The 21,606-nt window shown below is 39.8% G+C and overlaps 1 protein-coding gene across 13 annotated transcripts in view; it reads right to left on the reverse strand.

Annotated features, from left to right (window-relative positions):
- The window catches only part of TCF4 (transcription factor 4), a 339,468-nt gene that overhangs the window by 203,488 nt on the left and 114,374 nt on the right, over positions 1-21,606 (reverse strand). For all 13 annotated transcript variants that reach the window (XR_013977605.1, XM_080973481.1, XM_080973470.1 and 10 more), the window contains one exon: positions 19,724-19,820. Coding sequence is in view for 12 of the 13 variants with exons in the window: in XM_080973481.1 (XP_080829607.1) it covers positions 19,724-19,820 (97 nt within the window). In the remaining variant the exon portion in view is untranslated. The remainder of the gene's footprint in view (positions 1-19,723; positions 19,821-21,606) is intronic.

Consider the following 21,606-nt stretch of genomic DNA (forward strand, 5'->3'; position numbering starts at 1 on the left):
TTAACATTTATACCAATTATTATCTTGTTGTTGTTTTAAGTTTTATAATAATAATAATAATAATAATAATTTTAAGTGTCAAATACTGACACAGGTGCTGCACATCAGTAACTCAATATTTCTTTGTATGCAAACTCCCTTCAAAAGCTGAATCTGCAGTTGCACACAATTATTTTAAAAGCATTTACCTTGATTGGATCATGTCCAATTTATATAGCATAACCAATTTTACAGCACACTAGGCACCACTAGAGCAAGTGAAACAACTCCTCTGTCTTGGGGCGGGGAAGCTGATGCTATCACCCTTCGAGGATCTATGAAAAGTTTAAAAGACAGCTGTCTGGAACTGCACACTTCTTTGAAATGTTTCACAACTGCCTGATAGATATGTATTCAACTTTCTTCCAACTATACTTCCAAAATGATCATATTCTTAAAACTGTTCCAAAGAACTCCCCATTCTTCCCTCTTAGCATTAATAAAATAGTCTTTGGAAGGGTTCTATTGCTTTAAGGTTTTGCTTTAAGGTTTTCTTTGCTTTAAGGTTTTCAAAAGGCACAACGGCCATAGTCTGTATATATCAAAGTCGACTGCTCCAATAGATAAATCAATGTCTTGTTCTCCCTCATATCTAAGACATTCTTCTTGTTAAGAATTGTTTTGGATTTTGAGTGAATGTCTCTTCTACAACCTTCATTCTATAACAAGACAGTGCACCTACAGAGCAGTGACTGGGACCTACCAGACCTGGTGGGGTTGCTAGACAGTCATGGCGGCTTGACCAGTGAGCAGTTACAGGGGTGTGGGCAAGTTGTTCTGGTTTCCTCCTCCTGTGCAAAGCTACCATGGATATTTAAGAACTGCAATTTTGCAAATAGCACCTAAATTAAACTGAAAATTATCTTTGGTTCACAGTTGCTGCCACAATTTCTGGTGCGGTTTCAGGCCAAATAAGCTATACATTAGTCAGAATTACATTGTCAGAATACCCTGACAAGTATGTACTGGACTGGAGCCTGAGTTAGTGAATCTTAAAGGTGTCATACAGGACTTTTACCAAGAGACACCATAAAATTCTACAGCAATGGGAAAGGATTATTCCCCCTCCCATAACTAGAAAAATACAGTGGTACCTCGGGTTACATACGCTTCAGGTTACAGACTCTGCTAACCCAGAAATGGTACCTCAGGTTAAGAACTTTGCTTCAGGATGAGAACAGGCGACAGCGGCGCGGCAGCAGCAGGAGGCCCCATTAGCCAAAGTGGTACCTCAGGTTAAGAAGAGTTTCAGGTTAAGAACAGACCTCCAGAACGAATTAAGTTCTTAACCCAAGGTACCACTGTAATCTAGAAGTTGCAGTGGGGGGGGGGGGTTTATTAAATGAACTAGGAGACCAGGGTTAAAATTAGCCATGAAATTCAGTGTGTGGCTCTTTCATTTTAACTTCCCTCACATGGTTGCTGTGGGGATAACATGGCGAAAGGAAACCCTCGAGCTCCTTGGAGGAAAGGTAGGATGGATATAAACAAAATACTGGTAAATAAGGAATAAGCAAAATAAAAGCCCCTCTCCAGCCTGCTTGCCCCCAGTTTTTGAATCGAGGAAGGGGAGTGCAGCTTTGGAATCATGAAAAAAGCTTTTCTATAAAAAGGGGGGAAAGGCACAATAAGGCTATTCAGGCTTACAAACATAGGACTTTACATATAGGCTCCTGTCAAATCCAAGGCAAGGTGCAATCCATGATCTTGTACTATATACAGGTTCTGTGCACTAAGTTCTCATCTCAACCATCATCTGAAATGTCCTGCTTTTAGCATTTTAAAGTTTTTTTAAAAAATCCTCACAACAATCCTGTAAAGCAGACCATAGTGCAATTTTAGCAGAACGTCCACAACAACAAAATTTTATTAGCACTTTAAAGACCAACGTTTTATTATGGAATAAGCTTCGGAGGGTGAAAGTCCACTTCATCAGATGCCTCGTTCTTGACAAACCGTTAAAGCTTATGCAATAATACATTTGCTAGCCTCTAAAATTATACTTGACTACTATTTTATTTCTAGTTAGCTAGCCCTTTTGATTGAAAGGATAGCAGAATAATGCTGCCAACAACACACTATGAGCCAGTGACAGAGATGAGGATTTTTAAGTTAAGTTTCCAGATCCTCTGGTGTGATTGTTTTTTAAAGGTATGAAGACAAGGAGATTCTCGCCAACTGGCTTACTGAGAAGAAAAATGTGCAGGCAGTTTTCTACTCAAAGTGTGATGCAGCCTAAGGAGTTTCACTATCAGCACCACCAACTCCTCCCTGCAAAACACAGCCTCCACTTACAGACTTGAGCAGAGGAGACATGATGAGCCTCAAAAATAAAGAGAAGGAATACACCTCCCACACCAAGGAGGAACCTCTGTTTGTGCAGAGTGGTTCCACCACAATAAGGTGGTTCCACAACAGGTATCCTTTGTATAAACAGCACATCATATAATCACCACAACAGAAGATCCCGTGCTAGATCAGGCCAAAGACCCAGCAAGTCCAACTCCCTGTTCTCACAGCAGCCAAACACACATAGCATTTTTAAACCCAAAGAAAACAGGAATGCAAAATATCTGTACTTCTCTCAAACCTAGAGACACACCTAGAAACAGTTCTAATAATGTACAAGTGTTGAAAGTTGCAACACAGTCAGAAGCCACCCACCATTTCTCCTATCAGTGCTCCTCCCTGTTCACTAAAGTAAATGCAAATGATTAAAGGGGGCAAACTGTATTATAGAAAGATCCTGACACATCCTGTCCAGCATTGCTCTCTCTCTTAACATATATTAATAATAAACAAGCTGCTCAAACTAGCAACCACAAGCTTTCCCTGGCTAGCTACAAGGAGTAGGGAGTAGCTCTAGTAGGTCAATACTGTGAATGCTGCTTATCCCTCATAATAACAGATGGAGTGGAAGGTTTCATAGTGGGTCTGTCCTTAAGGGCAGTCCAATCACTCACATGGTTTTTCCCAAATGGGAGGGGCCTATTTGCCACAGCCACACTTCTGAACTGGGATTGGCTGAGTGCTATGCAGTCCTGATGGACAGAAATATCTGCACAACTTCACTGAGGTCAGACAGATGTATAAACTCTGTGAGAGACAAGAAAGTGTGTGTGGCTTCCAAGTTTTTGAAAGGTATATTTTAAAAAATAAAATAAAATTTCTTGACATTCCAGGATCAGCCTCCACTAAGAATAACTACCTTTTCTCAGGAGCAACTTTAAATGTGTGCAAAAATGCAGACATATGTGTTGGGTTCTTTCAAATTAAATTCTCTAAAAGCAGACCCCATTCCAGCTCAAGATCCGAGGCACTAAAATGCAATTTTCTCCCCCTTCCCATATAATTACAGAGGTTTTGTTTCTTTTGTTACAACAAGCACTACAGGTAAACCATAAAATGGAAGGAATAATGATCAGGTGCTATAGAGCAGCTTAAACAATGCCGTAGTATTCCTCTGTTCTGTACCCCTGCTGTTTAAACTTCCACTACAGCAGACATGGAATCCCCTAGCATGATAACCTAACCCAACCCCTCTGTCCTCTGACAGGATATGTCAAATACCAAGGCTGCATACACCATAAAATACTCTCTATCATCAACAATAGTACATCTCACTAGAGAAGAATATGCAAGAGTCAGAAAAGAGTTGCCTTTACAGAGCAATTTTATTTGAGTTTACTCAGAACTAAATCCCATTACAGTGGTACCTTGGGTTACATACACTTCAGGTTACATACGCTTCAGGTTACAGACTCCGCTAACCCAGATAGAGTACCTTGGGTTAAGAACTTTGCTTCAGGATGAGAACAGAAATCGTGCTCTGGTGGCATGGCGGCAGCAGGAGGCCCCATTAGCTAAAGTGGTGCTTCAGGTTGAGAACAGTTTCAGGTTAAGAACAGCCCTCAGGAACAAATTAAGTACTTAACCTGAGGTACCACTGTATGTTCATTAGTACACAGGATTGTGCCCTTAGTCAGGTTATTCATGCAGCTCGAACAAGAACTCAGTAGAAGAAAGCAAACTTTGTGTGTGTTCAGCTCTGGCTGAAGGGAGAGGGTTAGGAAGGACTCTGCCTGAATCCTGGAATAGATGGACATCAATTTGCATCAGTACAAGCCAGTTCCAGCATATAGCCAGCAAGTAAACCAGGAGATCCCATTTTGTACCCTAGCATAAAACCTGTGTTTCTACCCCATCCCCAATCAGAGTGGTGTCGAGAGCCACAGAGTAAAACAAAGGGCACCAAGGGCAATGTCACACTTTATGAACAAAGCAAATTCAACAAAGTTTCAGTCAATCCCATTTCTCTGACACATGGGGATGTGAATCCATTTTGGAACAGTTGAAAAACTGTACCAAAAATGGCACACTCAGTTAAATACTCATTCATTCTGAAACTAATCCTTTGAGTAACAAAAAAATGCAAAGGAGTTCACTCTTCATTGCATGCAAGCCTATTTCGGGGATGGAGAGACTTACCTTTCTCCAAACAGTGGAATCTCTGAGGTGGTTGTAGAGGCTAACCATACTATTTTATTTACTCTGAATGCCCTGGACAATACATCCCAGGGTACAAATGGTAACAGTCTTTTTAGTCTAAGTCCTATTCTGCAAAACAGATCTCACTCCTAGGTAAGTATATGCAGGATGGAAGCCTAAGCTATTTGCTCCAGAAATACTTTGAAACTCTAAGTACACTGTGAAAAGCTTCAAAGTAGTCAAAATACTTCAAAATTGTAAAACACGTTAAAATTAAAATGATAAATATGAACTAGATGAACATGCTATTAAAATGTTTCTCTATCCATGGTATAAGTGCTTTCCAGAATAATTTTTAAAAACTCATTACATTTCCCCCCCCCTGAATGGCACCAATCTAGGAAAACCAGAATACAGAGATCATATGGTATAAAGGTGTCCCCTAAACTAGGAAGATGAAAGTTAAGTTCTGGACAGAGTTGCACTCCCCTGGAAGCAACAGGTTTTCATCTTGATGCTTCTCTTCCATTTGACAATGTCACTGGATACTCATGTGGCCTCAGTGGCTATAAGTTCCCTATGTTGAACTAGTACATGAAGGTGAACAAAACAGGATTGAACCCCTGCCCATCAGCTGACATTGCCTGCCTATCAAGTGATACCAGGTGGGTGTGGTATGGGGGGGGGGAAGAGACTTGCAGGCCAAATTGGAAACTCTGGTAGACTAAGAATGGACTGCATGCCAGGGGGTCTCTACCCCTATTTTAAATCAAGGTGAATCATGATATAAAGAAGCAAGGGGAAAGGACTGAATTGAATTATTTACTGAAACTAACTTTCTCACGCATACTTCTTCAGATACAGATATAGGGTCCACTTTATTTCTATGGTTGCAAGTTGTTTTTGATTTTGTGTTCTAACTGTTCCAATATGTCCTGCGACTGTAGGGTGAAAGGCGTGTGATTAATAGTAATGACATACCCTGAACAACAGCACATATTTGACCACCAAGGCTGCAATCCTAACCTTGCCTACTCAGAAGTAAGTTCAATTATGGTGCTGACTCCCAGGGAAAGGGGGTTAGGATTGCATCCTATATCATGTTAATTTACAACCCAACAGAGCATTGTTCCCACTGCTGTTCCATCCTTATAACCAGGCTTTCCCTCTTTTGCCACATTGAAAATACCGTATTTTTTGCTCTATAAGACTCACTTTTTCCCTCCTAAAAAGTAATGGGAAATGTGTGTGCATCTTATGGAGCGAATGCAGGCTGCGCAGCTATCCCAGAAGCCAGAAGAGCAAGAGGGATTGCTGCTTTCACTGCGCAGCGATCCCTCTTGCTGTTCTGGCTTCTGCCATTCAGAATATTTTTTTTCTTGTTTTCCTCCTCCAAAAATTAGGTGCGTCTTGTGGTCTGGTGCGTCTTATAGAGCGAAAAATACGGTACTTTGCAGTACCTATACAACAGCAGCAGCAGCAGCAGCAACAGCAGCAGCAGCAGCAGCAGCCCTGGAACCTGTTTGTGAGCAAGCCACACCCGTCACTCACTCACCTAACATTATACAACGTCGGCCACACGACAAGTAAACTACAGCTGAAAAGGAACAATCGGAAGTGCACTCTAAGCAGTGTGATTGTTTCTCTGCAGCACAGCTTGCATTTGGCACTGTTTGAATTTGGCATCAAGCACAAGCCAGGCTGCTTTTGGCAGAAGTCAGCCATGCCTACCTGTCCAGCGTGAGAGCTGGTCACTCAAGGATCTGATCTTCTGCTTAAAAGTGGTTCCCCATCCCTTCTACAGACGGAATGTTTTTTCTTTTTCTTTTTTAATATTCCCATATAGCAGAAGAAGCTAACTTTTCCTTTTCCATTTTAATAGGCATGTTCAAGATTGGCACGTGCTTATATCCATATTATTTATTATTATTTAAACTTCATCCACTTCTCGAAAACAACAATACACTAATGGGGTTTTTTTTGGACCCCCACAATGAGATTTCCAAATTATGGTTGGGTATAACTTTTACCCACAATAAAAATCTGTGTCTGTAGTACCAGATGTGCTTCACAATACCCAAACACCCAGAGTTACCAAAGGAAGCTTGAATTTTTTTTTAAAAAATACATTAAATGTTTTCCCCTGCAAACTGAGTTCTCTGTTCCTTTAAGAAACTATTTTTTTATTTTCAATTACAAGCAAAAAACCCTGTATTTTAAAGTTAAAATGGTATGAAAGTATTGTAAACAATCTCGGAGAAATTCTCACTATAACTGAGAACTAACATTAACTATCTTTAATGGTTTTCTGGGTTACCAGGCGAATTGTCCTTGGTGACAGAAAAGTGCCCAAACAACATATGGCATGTGCTAGCCCATACACTTTCTTGACCTTTCCCTGACAATTTCTCTATGAAAAAAATCAATCTGGTGTTCTACTACATCCCTATCTGGACAGGGATATCCTAACTTCTGTCGTCTATGCTCTGTTAACCTCTAGGTTAGATTACTGCAACACATTATACATGGGGCTGCCTCTGAAGACACTTGGAAAACTTCAGCAGGTGCAGAATTCAGCAGCTAAGTTGCTCACTAGGGCAAGACCATCTGAGCATACTGCACTGGCTGCCAATTAGTTTCAAGGCCCAATTCAAATAGCTAACCTATAGAGCTATAGAGATGGCTTTTATGTCACAGGGTTTTTGTTTTGTTTGTTTAAAGTGGTGACTGACTGAAATATGGGACTGTTGTACCAGTGACAATATGTGGCAATGTCCTAGAAGGACTACTCTATACGTCTACTTATACAGGAACTGCACAATGAAAAGTACAACAAGTGTACATTCCTTGCCACCCAAAATAGAATGAAGGTTAAGACTACATATATGAGTGTGTATATGCACACCTGATTTATAACCTGCCTTTAAGGAAATATGTTTATGATCACTCCAGCAAGCTAATAGCATGAAGTAATTTTTCGGGCTGTTTTAGTATTTTAACTTTTGTATGGTTTCAAATTAGGGTCGTCATTTCCCCCCTTGATTTTACCATGTTACCTTTTGTAAAATTATTTGAAGTTTTTTTTAATAATAATAATAATAATCAAGCTGTGTACAAATTTTATGAAATAAATATATAAATCAGGCATAGGCAAACTCGGCCCTCCAGATGTTTTGGGACTACAACTCCCATCATCCCTAGCTAACAGGACCAGTGGTCAGGGATGATGGGAATTGTAGTCCCAAAACATCTGGAGGGCCGAGTTTGCCTACGCCTGATATAAAAATAATACAACAGGACCATTCTAATTACAATCCAGAAACATTATGATACCTATCACTATTGAACAGAAAAGTATAAGGACACACTGCACAACAGAATAGCAGGGCAACATGATTCTGGAAACACAGTATTTCCACTTCTCCCATTTCATATTTTTAAGAGGTTGATACATCTTTTTTAAAAACAACAACAATTAACTAACAATTCTAGCACATGATATTGCTGGGACAAGGGGAAAGGAATTCTGAATTTCAGTTGAGGTGAGACGTATATTGTATTTCTGAATAAGCTAGGGAAATCATTAAAATGCAGCTAATGATATATATCTTATACAGCCAGCTGATGGGGAATGAGTTTTTTATTGTAAATAAAAATTCAATATAAACTTTTTTTTAAAGAAACACATGGCTGCAGTGTTACACTCACTTACCTGGGAATAAGCCCCACTGAATTCAATGGGACCTATGCACAACTGCTAGGGAGTAATGTTCACAGAGCTCAGGCAGATTTTCTATGTCCAAGTAAGTATGCATAGCAACAGGTGCTAAATTCTACAAATATCCCTGGCATTCACCTTTGGACAGAGTGGATCCGTGGTTAGGGATCTGTGAGCGGCTTTTAAAGGTCAGCAGGTTACTCAATATATGGCATTATGTTAATTATCTTGTGACCAGACCAACATAGCTGCTTTTATATGTCTCTCTATCCTCTCCCCCACAATCTTATCATCACACCTTGTTCATGGTTTCCCAGAAATTACGTAAGTCCCAAAACATTAAAAATGGCAAAAGTGCAAATTTGTAAAAGCGCAAATTTCAAAGCATAATTGTGTTTCAGTTTGCAAAGTGGTTTGAAAAGTGTGAACTGGACAGTTTCTCATCAAAATGCACACAAAATTTTAATTTCTTCCACTTCCCTACTTCCCCCTTCCTGGTGAGAGCCCAGCCAGGCTTAGGATGGGCAGTAAAACCGCCTTTGGATTCCACACTGTAGTCCCTTACCTGGCAACACATCCCATTGAACTTCATGGGAATTACTTCTGAGTAAGCATGCATATGATTGTATTACTGATTAACAGCACAGTTGATATCTCAAAATCATAATAAATCCGTGGAATGACAACATTGTTTCCTTAGCAGTTTTATGTAGGATAGATAATTCAGTACAACCACACAATTACTGGAGAGTGACCAGAGATACTGAGCAGAAGTCTGTGTCTAACACATTCTGGAATCCCCTGGCCATATAAACAAAGGATGTCAATTTGCGAAGGCAACCTACATTTCTGATTGTATAAACAAGACCTCAGAGAGAAAAGGAATTACGGTCTCGTTAAGCTACCCTTGTCTTCTCTTGGGGAGCCTACCCTGGGTGTAACACAGCTGTGGAAGAGGAAATGCCTCTCTGTAAATATCTGAACAGAAGAACAACACATGTCAGCTCGCTGGATACAGTGCCGTTCCATCACAATGCCATGAAGGAATAGGGATACGACTTGCGTGTTTCCTAGGAAGCTGCATTTATCTGGCACAGAAAGAATCTCAGTTTTAATTTGCGTTTAAGCAAAACCTGGGCACTCATACCTGAAAACATAAACCGAAAAGGTGTGAGCAGCATGAGGGGAGGAAGCTTCATAAAACAGTGTTAACTGTTTTTCATATCAAGGATGGGTCAACCCTGTACCTTTGCTAGAGACAGATTTATCTGTCCTTCTGATGACAGGCTTCCCAAACTAGCTTTCATTCCCTCCCTCCCTCATTCCTTGGGTTCTGCAAATATATTTACAGTGCAATGCTATATGTCTACTCAGAAGTAAATACCATTCAATTTAAGGAAACAAACTCACATGCAAGTAATGCCATTTCAATATTGATAATTTGCAGTACTCTGTGTCTGAAGTACTGTGCAAGTTAAAACTATGTCTAACTTCTGAAGCTCATGTTGTTACATGTACTGTTACCTATACCAACAGCCCTCAGTACTAATTTATTTATATTATTCATTATTGAAACATTTACATGTTACATTTTCTGCCATTCACATGGCAACAGAAGTGGCTTACAACCCAAAACTTGAAATGTAACAACTCCCAATAAAACTGTAACAGCTTTACAAATCCTTGGTTGGAAAACAAGGCAGACTTTCCAAACAACATATATCATCCCTTTGGAAAATGCTTTCTGAGAAAAGACAATAGATACATAAAAAAAATGTATGGACAATTACAAATAACCACAGTATCAGTAAGTAAGTAAACACCTAACAAAAATATAAATCCATACATACAAGTTTGTAAGCAATACAAATCAATACAAACTGACCTAATCCAACAATTTTAACAACAAAAAGGAGGGAAAATCTAGCCTAGGACATACACACAAAGATACAGCACATACAAGGCCAAATAGATCACAAAGTCAACACTGGGTTTTGCACAAATAAGCTACAAACTCTAGTTAGCAGCCACACCTCAAATATGGCAGTCTTCCTCCTACTTCCCACCTGGGTTGCCACTCTCAGTCCTTACCCCCAGGATATAACAATCATCGCTCCTAGTCCCACATACACTAACAGTTTTGAAATTATTCTCAGTCTTGCAGCTCCAGGCACCACTTCCACGAGCAGCAACCTTCTATTTATCTCCAGGGGATGAGTAAAGACAGAACCACAGAATTGTAGAGTCATCTAGTGCATCACCTACAATGTAGAAATCTCAACTACATGACAGATGGTCACCAAACCTCTGCTTGAAAACCTCCAAGAAAGGAGAGTCCTCCACCTTTCGTAAAGTCTGTTCCAGGTGGATGCCAACCTCTCCTCCAAGTACCCCTTACCTGCAATTAATGTTCAAACTGGGAACAGCAGGTCTCACCACCAGTGATGGCTGGTGCCCATTGGGGCTGGGAGGATGGAAAACAGGGAGGAAAGCCAACAGTAGGTAGAATCAAAGCCAATGCTAGGCAGCACCTATGAATTCTCATTTTGTCTCCATCCTCTGCCCTGCCAAGTTCTACAAGGGCAACACTGGGAGTGAAGGAGGTGACAAGGCAGGACCACCTCTGCACTGCTTGTAAGAAAAAAAAGTCAGGTGGGGAAAGAAGCAGAAAAATGGAAGCCTCTTTCAAAGTTGGAAGAAAACTTGAGAAATTGGAGAACAGATTTCAGCACAGCACTATTTAATGGGCTCTAGCTAGCCTCTGAGTACTTCCTTTCAATATGTGACTTTTCCTTATTCTCCAAATAAAATTGGTTGTAATGCATACAAGTAATCTGGGGTCTTATGTAGAGCACACAGCATATGTTATCACTATTCACTACATTAACCTAAGGAACAGATCAGCAGGTATCACAGCTCTTTATGAGCTGTTGATCAAGTGCCTTTAATCCCTTTACACAGTGGTCAACCAAGAAACCCACTAGCTTCACAACAAAATCAGGCCAATATTGGAATGAAATCTCCCAATTACCAAGAGAGATACCAGTTTTTCATAGAAGTTGCTTAGATAAATTAGAGGATGCATCTAATTAAAATGAGAGAGAGAGATCTGTTGTGGGGGGGATGTGAATGCCTTCAATATTTCCAAAGATTAGTAGAGTCCATGTAGGAATTTTGCAAGTTATGAAATGGAAGCCACATTCAAGGTACTGGGAGCCATTCAGTTCATTGATTTCAATAGGAAAGATTTGATCAAATGCCTAACGCGGCATTTACGTGGCAGCTTATTCAATTTTCATGGTGTTCCCTATCTGTTAATCTTCGCTTTATATTTGAGCTTTCACTCTATGTAAAAGCCACTTTCTGAACTGTAGTGGGACCATAGTAGAATACATCACAAGTTTATCACTTATTTCCATATTATTTGCAAACAGAATTCTGGAAACAAATAACATGGAAACTTGCACCATATTTCTGGAAGTAGTATGAAAGTTTGAATATAATATAATATGGAACTTAATGGTTAGGAAAAAGTCATGAAAATGGAATAAAATATTTATGTATATATATAGTTTTATTTCTACTAATGTTTCATTGTTTTTTAATTATTGTTTTTCCTATGTTCTTAGCAATTCTTGTTTCTATCTGTAAGCCGCCTTGAGTCCCATCAGCGAAAAATGTGAGGTATAAATACACGCATACTGCTTTGTGATGGTAGCCTAATGCTATATTCAGATAGCACTTTATACCGTTTTCTCAACGTTTGCTTACCTGCTAATTTCTGTGTTTTATGAGCTCCTTCATACAACGTAAAAGGTACTTCTAGAAATCTAGTACAAGTTTAGCACTCATTTCTGTGTTAATTGCTTCCAGAAAAAAACAACAGAGGTAGAAATGAAGCCACCAACACTCACATAAACATGCTTCCTCTCCAGAACTTGGCTGGTGCTAGCAGTGGTTTTTTCCAAATGGATGGAAGAGGAACAACACCCAACTGCTGTTGTTACTCATCCAGCTAGTGCTACATATAAAGAAGCCTAATTCTGTGCATTAACAGACCTTGGCCATTGGGGGCTGGTGCCCATTGGGAATTCATAGGGCAAAAGGTCAGGAACTCAGCAATCAGCAAAGGCAGAACTAATGGCAGGCTGAGGCAACTAATTCTACCTTTGTTCACCTCCTCCTTTTCCCTGCTCTGTTCTTCAAGAGACTAAGAAAGTGGGAGTTGATAGGCAGTGCCACCCCCAGGTAAGTTGGTGGCTAAGAACAGGCTGAGGTTGGTGGGGCAACACTCCATTTCCCCTAGCAGACTACCCTTAACTGGCCTTGGTTGAATCAGAGCAGCAATGTGTTGTTTCTGGTTGTAGAACTGGAAATGGAGTATTGATGCTGACCTCCAGACCCATTCACAAACTGTAGGTAAACCTACAGTTATACTGCTTTCCCTAAAACGTATTTTCCCTGACTAGGTTATTGATGGTATATACAGGATATATACTGTACCATTTCAGATTAAAATAAACACATCTGATTCATAAAGAGTTTTGTTCCTGGAACACAGAATCAGTTGATTATTGATTTTATAGCTAAGTCCACACATCCTGTGACTTAAAGTAGAGAACAGCATCTCTCTCTCTCTCTCTCTCTCTCTCTCTCTCTCTCTCTTTCTCTCTCTCTCTCTCTCTGTGTGTGTGTGTGTGTGTGTGAATGCACTCAGTTGTGCATCTAGTAAACCAGCAAATTTGTTTTGTTTCACATATTTCCTGCATGTGAAGCCATTTCCAGCTATAATGCAACTGTGTACCATGGCACACCAAAAGCCATCCTATCCATCTGAAATAAGTATATTCCTTTAAATAATATGGCAACTAATTATGTGACCAAAAATACCTCTGGAAAGTATTAATACTGGGAACCAATTCATAAACCAAATGTGTGGTTCCCCCTCCCCCTCAAAAGGCAAGCCTGTGAATGATTTCCTCGTTGGCTAAGATTTTCTAGAAATTGGATTTTCCCTCCTCTATGAATATTTTAAAGAAGTCACTTATAGACGCCTTTTAATGCAAGAACAGGTGTGAGCTCAAATTCCCTCAGCTACTAATATCAGCTCAGCTGAGAGAACAGCAGTAAATTCTTATTTGAAAGCTAAACTAAGTTCATCTTGATAAGGGCTGGGAGCTCATTAACCATTAAAATGCCATATAAACGCTATTCGGAAAGCTATTTCTTTGTCTGGTTGGATTTTATGTGAATTTGGAATGCAGAAAAATAAACATGAAGAAGCACATGAAAATAAAGCGTCTGTTCTGTGCACCAAAGGAGTCTCTGCTTAGAGCTGAAGAAAGCCAGAACAGTTTTGCGATCAGCGCCCTACCGTTTAGTTCAACAGGATCAGGAAACAAAAGACTGGTGTTTACAATTTTGCTTACAGTGCCTTGGTTTGAATTAGCAACCCTTGCTCAACCATCCTAAACCAAATGTATTTATTTACGGTGTTGGGTGGGTGGCTCCCAGTTCTACCTAAAGTCAGTCCAAAAGTGTGTCACCAAAACCTATTATTTTACATATTCACTTTTTCAGCTTAAGGTAATAAGTATAAGAAAATAGTCACTCATATTTGTTAAAAATTTACCTGTTTTTAAAGCCTATTTTTGTTCTTGCACCATGTCTCACTCTTTTCTCCTCTCCTTTCCTTTTCCTATCCCTAAGAATTTTCATGGAAGACAGCTATCAATCAACTATCTGAAAATCAAAACTTGTTCAAACATAGCCCCAAAGCAAGGATTTAAATTCAGTGATTTGGGAGTTCATAGGAGTTCCCTTCCACCCACGGGGATCAAGTTCGTCTGAAGGGAGATGAAAGACGTTTCACACACATTACTCTGCACTTTTCTTTTAAGGAATGCGGCTGAAGCTAAAAATAACTAATTAAAAATGTTCAGGCTTGTTCTAAAACAAAACACATTGGAATGTAAACTTCCCTGAAAACTATGTGGCACTAAATAACATTAGTCCTTTGTTACGCAGGCATTAATTCTCAGTGCCTACACTATTACCTTTAAAAAGCTGCTAATTTTCATTTCCCCAGGTGAACAGAATGAAGTATTTCAGAAAACAAGTTTCCATGTGTGTTTGTGTGTCTGTGTGTGCGCGTGAACATATATCTGATACGCAACACAGGGAAACGGACGCAGGATAGTAACAGTAATATTTTACAATGTCTTTTTTTTATTAAAAAATGCTCAGTGACTTGATACACAAACAGCCTCTGACTTACAACTGCCCTAGCTTGAAAGGAGAGATAAAGAGTTAACCCACTGGAAAAAACAAGGTGTTTTGTTTTGTAAGGTGCAGAAAAAAGAGTAGAACCACCTTAAACTGAAATGCAGCCTCCTATTTTGGTCAGGATTGGAATGCTACAAATTCAGCCAGTTGTTTGTGTGTGAGAGAGAGAAATTGGGTCAGTCATTTGTCAGAGCAGACCTTGTGAGGCTATCTGGAGTGGGATGGGTTATTTGGGAATGTGTGTGCTACTGCCAAAAAAGTCCCCTCTATTTCTAGTAATCTTTCTTCAAATGGAACTAAGAACATTAAGAAGAGTCCTATTGGATCAGACCATAGACCCATCTGCTACTGGGGTTGGGGGGACGGACAATACACAGGATATACTACTATCAGTCTTAGGCTCCACACACCTTAACCTGGGCCTGCAAGGAGCAAGGGGAAAGGATACAAACCTGAGGCCTATTCCAAATTTCACCAAAGGGTAAAGCTCTGAGTGGGGAGGGCTAACATCTAAGCAATACTGGTGATTACAGGAACACAGGATAGTTGACACAATGGGTCAATTATCTTATCTCATAGAATCATAGAATTGTAGAGTTGGAAAGGACTATGAGGGTCATAAAGTCCAACCCCCCTGCAAATGCAGGGATGTTCCGCCCAACATGGGGCTTGAACTTACAACCCCAAGATTGAGAGTCTCATGCTCTACTAACTGAACTAGCCAACATGCCCATAATTTCTTTTATCATTTTTATCATGTATTTTAATATCTAGTGTTGTTCAACTAAACTTGTAGTCCTCAAATAAGATTCCAGCTTTGTATGACATACATTGCATAGAGTGGCTTATTTCTTATTTGAGCTATTTCTTCTCTCTCTCGCTCCCTCCCTTTCTGGCTCCAATGTGTTTGTCACTCAAAAGATGCTAACCAGCTCAGCCCCTTAAAGGCAGTGCTGCAAAGAAGAAAGCATTTTCAATGTTTCACCTTTACATGGTGCTAGGTTAAACTCAGGATGGTTAGAAACTCTTTGAAGCAACCCAAACCTAAATATTCCTGCTAGGCAGACTGAGCAGCGAAACTGAATTATAATGAACCAGCAGCTGTCACAATATGACCACAGTAACCAAATCAAAATATCAACCACTAACCTAGATGAGATTCAAAAGGTCAATGTAGAAAGCCAGAAGCTTTCTTCAAGATCGCCCGAAACCTCAATCTAATCCTAGCAGTGAAATGTTCCATTAAGCTACAGGGGGTAAAGAAACAAGTTACTGTATATTGGTAAATGATTTAATGTACTAGCAAGATAACCCAGGAAGGATAAGAGGAGCTCGCAAAGAAGGCACCTGAAAATTGAGCAGCAAATCTGGAATGACATGCATCCATAGCAATATATTCTGACTCCTATATAGTACTGAAATATGTGAACAGATTTCCACTGCCCCAAAAGTGCACTACTGATTTATTCTGTAAAAGAGAGTTTACTTGATTGGCTGGCGAGCCCAAAAGCTATGCTTCTACACAAAGAATTTGGGAAGTCAATCTTTTTTTGGCCATAAATAAATTTAGCTTTGCTAATTCCCCACAGCTAATTATTGCACGGCTTGAAGTGAAGGCTAATTTAAATACTTCTTGCATGGTTTCCAACTACTTTGAAAGCATTTAAAGCTGGAATTAATACCTAAAAGCAAGTGCTTGCAATGTAGGTCCACAGTTGCCACATTATTTCAACAAATATTCATGGTTCCTCTGCACATTTCCAGTAATGACTATGTTAAATTATGTCCAATTCCCCCCCAATCCATCCCTCCAGTTCACGTAAAATTAAGACAACAGCTACTTTGCGTAGGATGGCTATGCAAGTATTACTCTACAAATTCAACAGAATGGCTGCAATCTTCTCCCCACTGACCTGAGAGTAAGTGTGACTGAACTCAATAGGACTTGATTTTGAGGTGATGAACATAGGATTGTGCTGGAAGGCATGGGCTTGGTACTATGTCACATTAAACCAGGGGCTGCCCACACACATTTGCAAAGCAAAGAGGGGACCAGAGACACTGCAACCACACGCACATGCACACAAAATCCACCATCAGCAATTGGGCTTATAAACCCCCCTTCCATTAGCTACATTCTTTCTCACTTTGTACTCCTAGATTTGAGGAAGATATCATGGCTTTTAAAATCAGTTTCCCGCCATGCCGGAACTGGGATACTGTGGTTCAAGTATATGTACATACCAAGCAAGACATGGTGCAGTGAAAAAGCACCGGTGGTGCTCATCTGGTGCTCCTGATGGTGTGTTTTGGGTTCAGGGTAAATGGCAAAATTGCCAACCTTCCTCTCTCTCCTGATAAACCCATAGCAACTCCCCTGCCCAGGAAGGTAGCTCCAACCTGCCCAACAAGTCACTTCTGCTTTTAAGGTGTCACTTCAACAGATCTGTGTGAATCCTTGTTCCTATAATTACTATCATTTTATACCTCCTCCTCTTCCCTTTTTAAAATGATAAAACTAAACAAGCCCAACATGTGTAAGACACAACCACCATTAAAACTGTAATGCATGAGGAGTTTTTTTTAAAAAATGGGGAGGGGGAGATTTCCCTGATCAAACAATTATTTCTGGGTTGTCTCTGAAAGTCGTCTTTCTATCAGCTGGTTTTGCACTTCCCATTCCCTGCCGCCATCTCGTAGACAGTTTTGTTTCATTCAGGTAAACTGTCTAGCCTGCAACACAGCCGCGCTCAGTTCCAAATCTGCTCAAGGTGGAAAATGTAGCGTTCCATAAACACCAAAATACCATGTTTCAGACCAGACTGCTTATCTGACAGAACAGCACTTTCATTAATGCCAGGTGCACAGATAGAGCAGTGTTCACTGTTACAGTAAGTAAGATGGCCTTGTCTCCCACATTTATACTTTTCAGCCTTCCTTTCATTATAGGGAAAGGCCAGCTCAGGAAGAGGTTTCTTTCAACAGAAGATTTTCTGAGCATGATTACTGTTTCTGATTTGCTAGCACTGCAAAATAGGGGCAGAATCTACTCCACTCAGGTGAGCGTGCATTAGAGCAGGGGTAGTTAACTACAACTCCCATAATCCCTGACCACTGACCATGCTGGCTGAGGATAATGGGAGTCATAGTCTAGCCACATCTGGAGTGCCCCAGGTTGGCTACCCCTGCAGCAGACCCACCTGTTCTTAACATTTCTCACATGCAAATGAATGTATGTTTTATTTCAATGGCACAAGAGGAGCAGACATTTCTCTTGTGAGATCTCTCTATATCCTTTCCCCCTCTGCACACCTTCTGCAGTTTGGGTTCAGAGTAAATGGCAAAATTCAATAAAAGGGGTGGAACTGTTTAGCCTGAACAGACACAAATGAAAAGGGAACCATTCTAATTACAAAAGTACAATTTTAAATTAAGGTAACATAACACTGAGCAAGGTCACTGGTTCGAACGGTAGGCATGCCTTAGTACATGATACCACACTTGTTAGAAGCTGTTAGCTCCCCTCATAAGCATACTCAAGCACACAGAAGACCAGTATCCTTGGGTCTAAAAATGCGCCAGAACGCATAGAAATGTCTGGAACGTGCAGATACAGAACACACACTGGCCATTTGAAGCCAAGCAATCCCGATAGTGCTGATGAGCAACAACAAAGGACCCTTTGCATCAAATACAAAAGGGCAATTATTTGTTTAGGTTTGAAAAATCAAGCTCCTAACAGCTCTTCAATAAATGAGTGTGCTGTCTTTCCAACAATTCTCATCAGAATATGTTCGCTTTTATGCTTTAGAATGTGCTTGTAAAAGTCTTTTCCCGGAGAAAAGCGAATACTCGCGGTTAAAACAAAGGGACGCACAATTTTCTTGGCAAAAACTGAAACACAACACGATTTACAGGCTAAAGTGTTCTTTGTTGAGGGAAGCCAAAACAAAGTGAGACAAGAGAAACCAACTTTTCAGTTGCAAAAGAAGAAGAAGAAGCACAACCTTCAAAGTGAAAAGGTCAAACCTTAAAGCATCACTCAGCACAGTGGGTTTCACAGAAGACCATGAATACAATGTAAAGATTGTATTTACACTGCCTGCAGTCAAACCTAATAGTGTGAGTTAAGAAGGGAGGGTCAGAATTTCCTTGCTTTTGTTGGCTCACGCCAACCCCTTGGAGCTGCTGTAACTACGTTGCATGTGTGTGACTAACATATACATTACTGCAAGCTTCAACACTGTCTCACATGTTAAACAACTCACAAATATTTCCTAATAATGAAAGGCAAGGGATATTTCAGGGGCATATATTGGTCCCAGAATGATATATCGCAGTTACAACTCAGTGCTTTCCTTGGCTCAAGTTCAGTTGTTTGAAACTAAGGCATCTCAGTTAGTTCATTGACAAGTGGAAGGAGAACGGTGGGATCTTGGCCAGGGAAAAAGGATTACTAATATTTTTACATCATATATTTATCTTAACACAACTCATTTATCACATGTGATTAAAGGAAGGCTGCTATCTGCACTTGCAAGTAATTAAAGACTTTCTTCTGACAGCCAAAATTATGGCTGTAGATTCAGAAAGAGATCCTTGCAAGTCAGAATGATAGTGGCTGAGCATTATCCAACTGTGAGGGCACACACTTGCCAAATACCACAGGCTGTCAGAAGAGGAGCATGCTGCAGGCATGGTCAGCCTTAATGTAGAAATTTACAGCCCAGAGACTACAAGTCCCTGCAGGCAACTTCACACTGTTATCCAAAGAAAACAACGTTTTCAGATTGCTGATAGCTTAACCTCCAATTGTTTTTTCATTGAGACAACTAACCACTGCGTACTTTTTTTTGTTTGTTTTGCAATTCCAATAATTTGCTGAAAAGTACGTAATATGTAAGCTAGTACACCACGCAACTGAAAATGCTTATAAAACGTATACACTGTTTCTACATTGTGGCCATTGCAGGGTACCTTACCAAGGCATTTAATTGGCACTGCTGGGAATGGTTTATGGAAAACATTTGGTAACTACCACAATCAAACACAAACTTACTGGGAACACAAATTTCAAACACTGTAAAAATAGAGAACTCTTCTATTTCCACACACACACACACACACACACACACACACATATACTTATAAACACAAAGGCGTAATACAAATTTTGATAAGTCTTTTTCTTACTCTGTATTCTGGAATTCACAAAAGGAGGAGATAGATTGTCATGTGATCCAAGGTCCCTGTTTGTCATATGTTCATAAGGAGTTCCATCTCCATAGTTCTGTTAGTAAATTGGAAACAAATACAGTTTAAGTGTAACATACATATTCCAATCTCTTAGAGACATTTCCCCCCGTACATTACGACTAGAAAAGCATGATTGCTTTTCCAATGAAACTGATGACATTTGCAGATAATTATTCTGTCAGCAATACATTAAAATTTTGTGTCCATACCTTTGCTAATTCCTAGGCTACAAGCCAGTAAAAATGTTGTTATCATTTTCAAATCTGTGGCAAGGATTGAATTATGTTGTGTTGCAGTCCCAAAGAATGAGAACTTCTACAAGTTAATGTTGCATATTTTATTTAAGGAAAGATAAACTTTCAAGTTACTCTATTCCAGGCACTTCAGACTGCAACACTGGCTGGACTGAAATTAACTTGTTCCTCCTGGCTATTTTATAATTCTTTCAGAGGTTTGATGTGCTGATTCCGTGTGCAGTCAGGTTAGTTTTAGAAGTCCATTCTACTTTTGCACCAATTGGTTTTTGCTAAATGAAAAATTTGTTGTACTAAATTTTGCACAGCATATATCACTACTGAAAGAAGAAATGTTTATAACTACATTTGTCAATTAAAGAAATATAATATTTGCATTTTCTGTTTTACTTCAGAATGTGTTGTTCTTTAAAGGGGGGAAAATATTACAGCCCAAGTGCAAGAATGCAGATTCTCCTCCGATCCCCTTCAGAATGATTTCTCAACTGCCTTTACCACAATTCCAAAATTCAAGCATTCCAGGGAAAATACGGCTTTCACTGAGGCTAAGTTTAAATTGAAAATTTTGGGGATGTTCCTACACTCTAGCAGTAACAATACCAGGTGTCAGCATTGTTCTTGCTCCTTAGGGACAGTTTGTAGTCCAATGGATCCAACAGAGGAGATTCCAGCTCATGCTCCTAATCTCCTTTTTATACAACCTGGTTGTATTTCAGTATGAGCTACTATGAAAAGGCAACACAAAGTGGGCAGAGTACTTTTATAGTTGCAATCTGAGTAGAGTGGTTTATAAAATTAATCCAGATTAGCCAGGGCCATCTTGGATATGTAGATTTTTGAGAGCTTACAGGATGTGAATAGCAAGGTTTCTCACAAAACAAATGAGAAGAATTGGGCTTGCATATTCTGCCTCATATCCCATGACCTATAAATGATAGAAACTTTTTTTTCTTCAAAAAATGAACGCAGGGAATCTGGAGGTTATGGTTCATCTGGGTAAACTAACCTCTTGTCCCACCCCCAGTGGATGCCCATGAAGATCCTGAAGATTTTAAGAGCTGCTGCTCAGATAGTGCTGAACTAGGTGGACAACTGACAAGTGGTTCTATATAGCAACGGAAGTGATGATACCACAATATTGCTAAACACTTTTATATTAGCATTGGCTTTCCTTGTAGTTCCTCAACTAGACATTATTATTTGCACATTATCGTCTTAATGAGTTGCATTTTATATATTGAATTCATATTGTTTTATGAGATCTTTATGCTGTCTTTACGACTCAAGACGTTCTTTGCTTAAGCACGATATAAATGTGCATAACAGCACCACACTGAACAGAAAGAAACACATTTGCCTGTCAGAATGGGGCAAAAGTATCACAGAGAAAGAAGTTTGAAGTATATAGACAATGGTGCTACTTTAGATTTTAAAGACCCCGAAACCTTATTTTGCTTGGTTCAAACCTTGTGTATCCTGGAAAACACAGTGATTTAAAGTGGGAGGCATAAACCAACTGCACCAGTCAGATGAGAGTTGGGCTTTTTTTCTTTTTTTGAGGGGTGG

Source organism: Podarcis pityusensis (assembly GCF_964106645.2).
Source record: "Podarcis pityusensis genome assembly, chromosome: 11".
Classification (NCBI taxonomy): Eukaryota; Metazoa; Chordata; class Lepidosauria; order Squamata; family Lacertidae; genus Podarcis; species Podarcis pityusensis.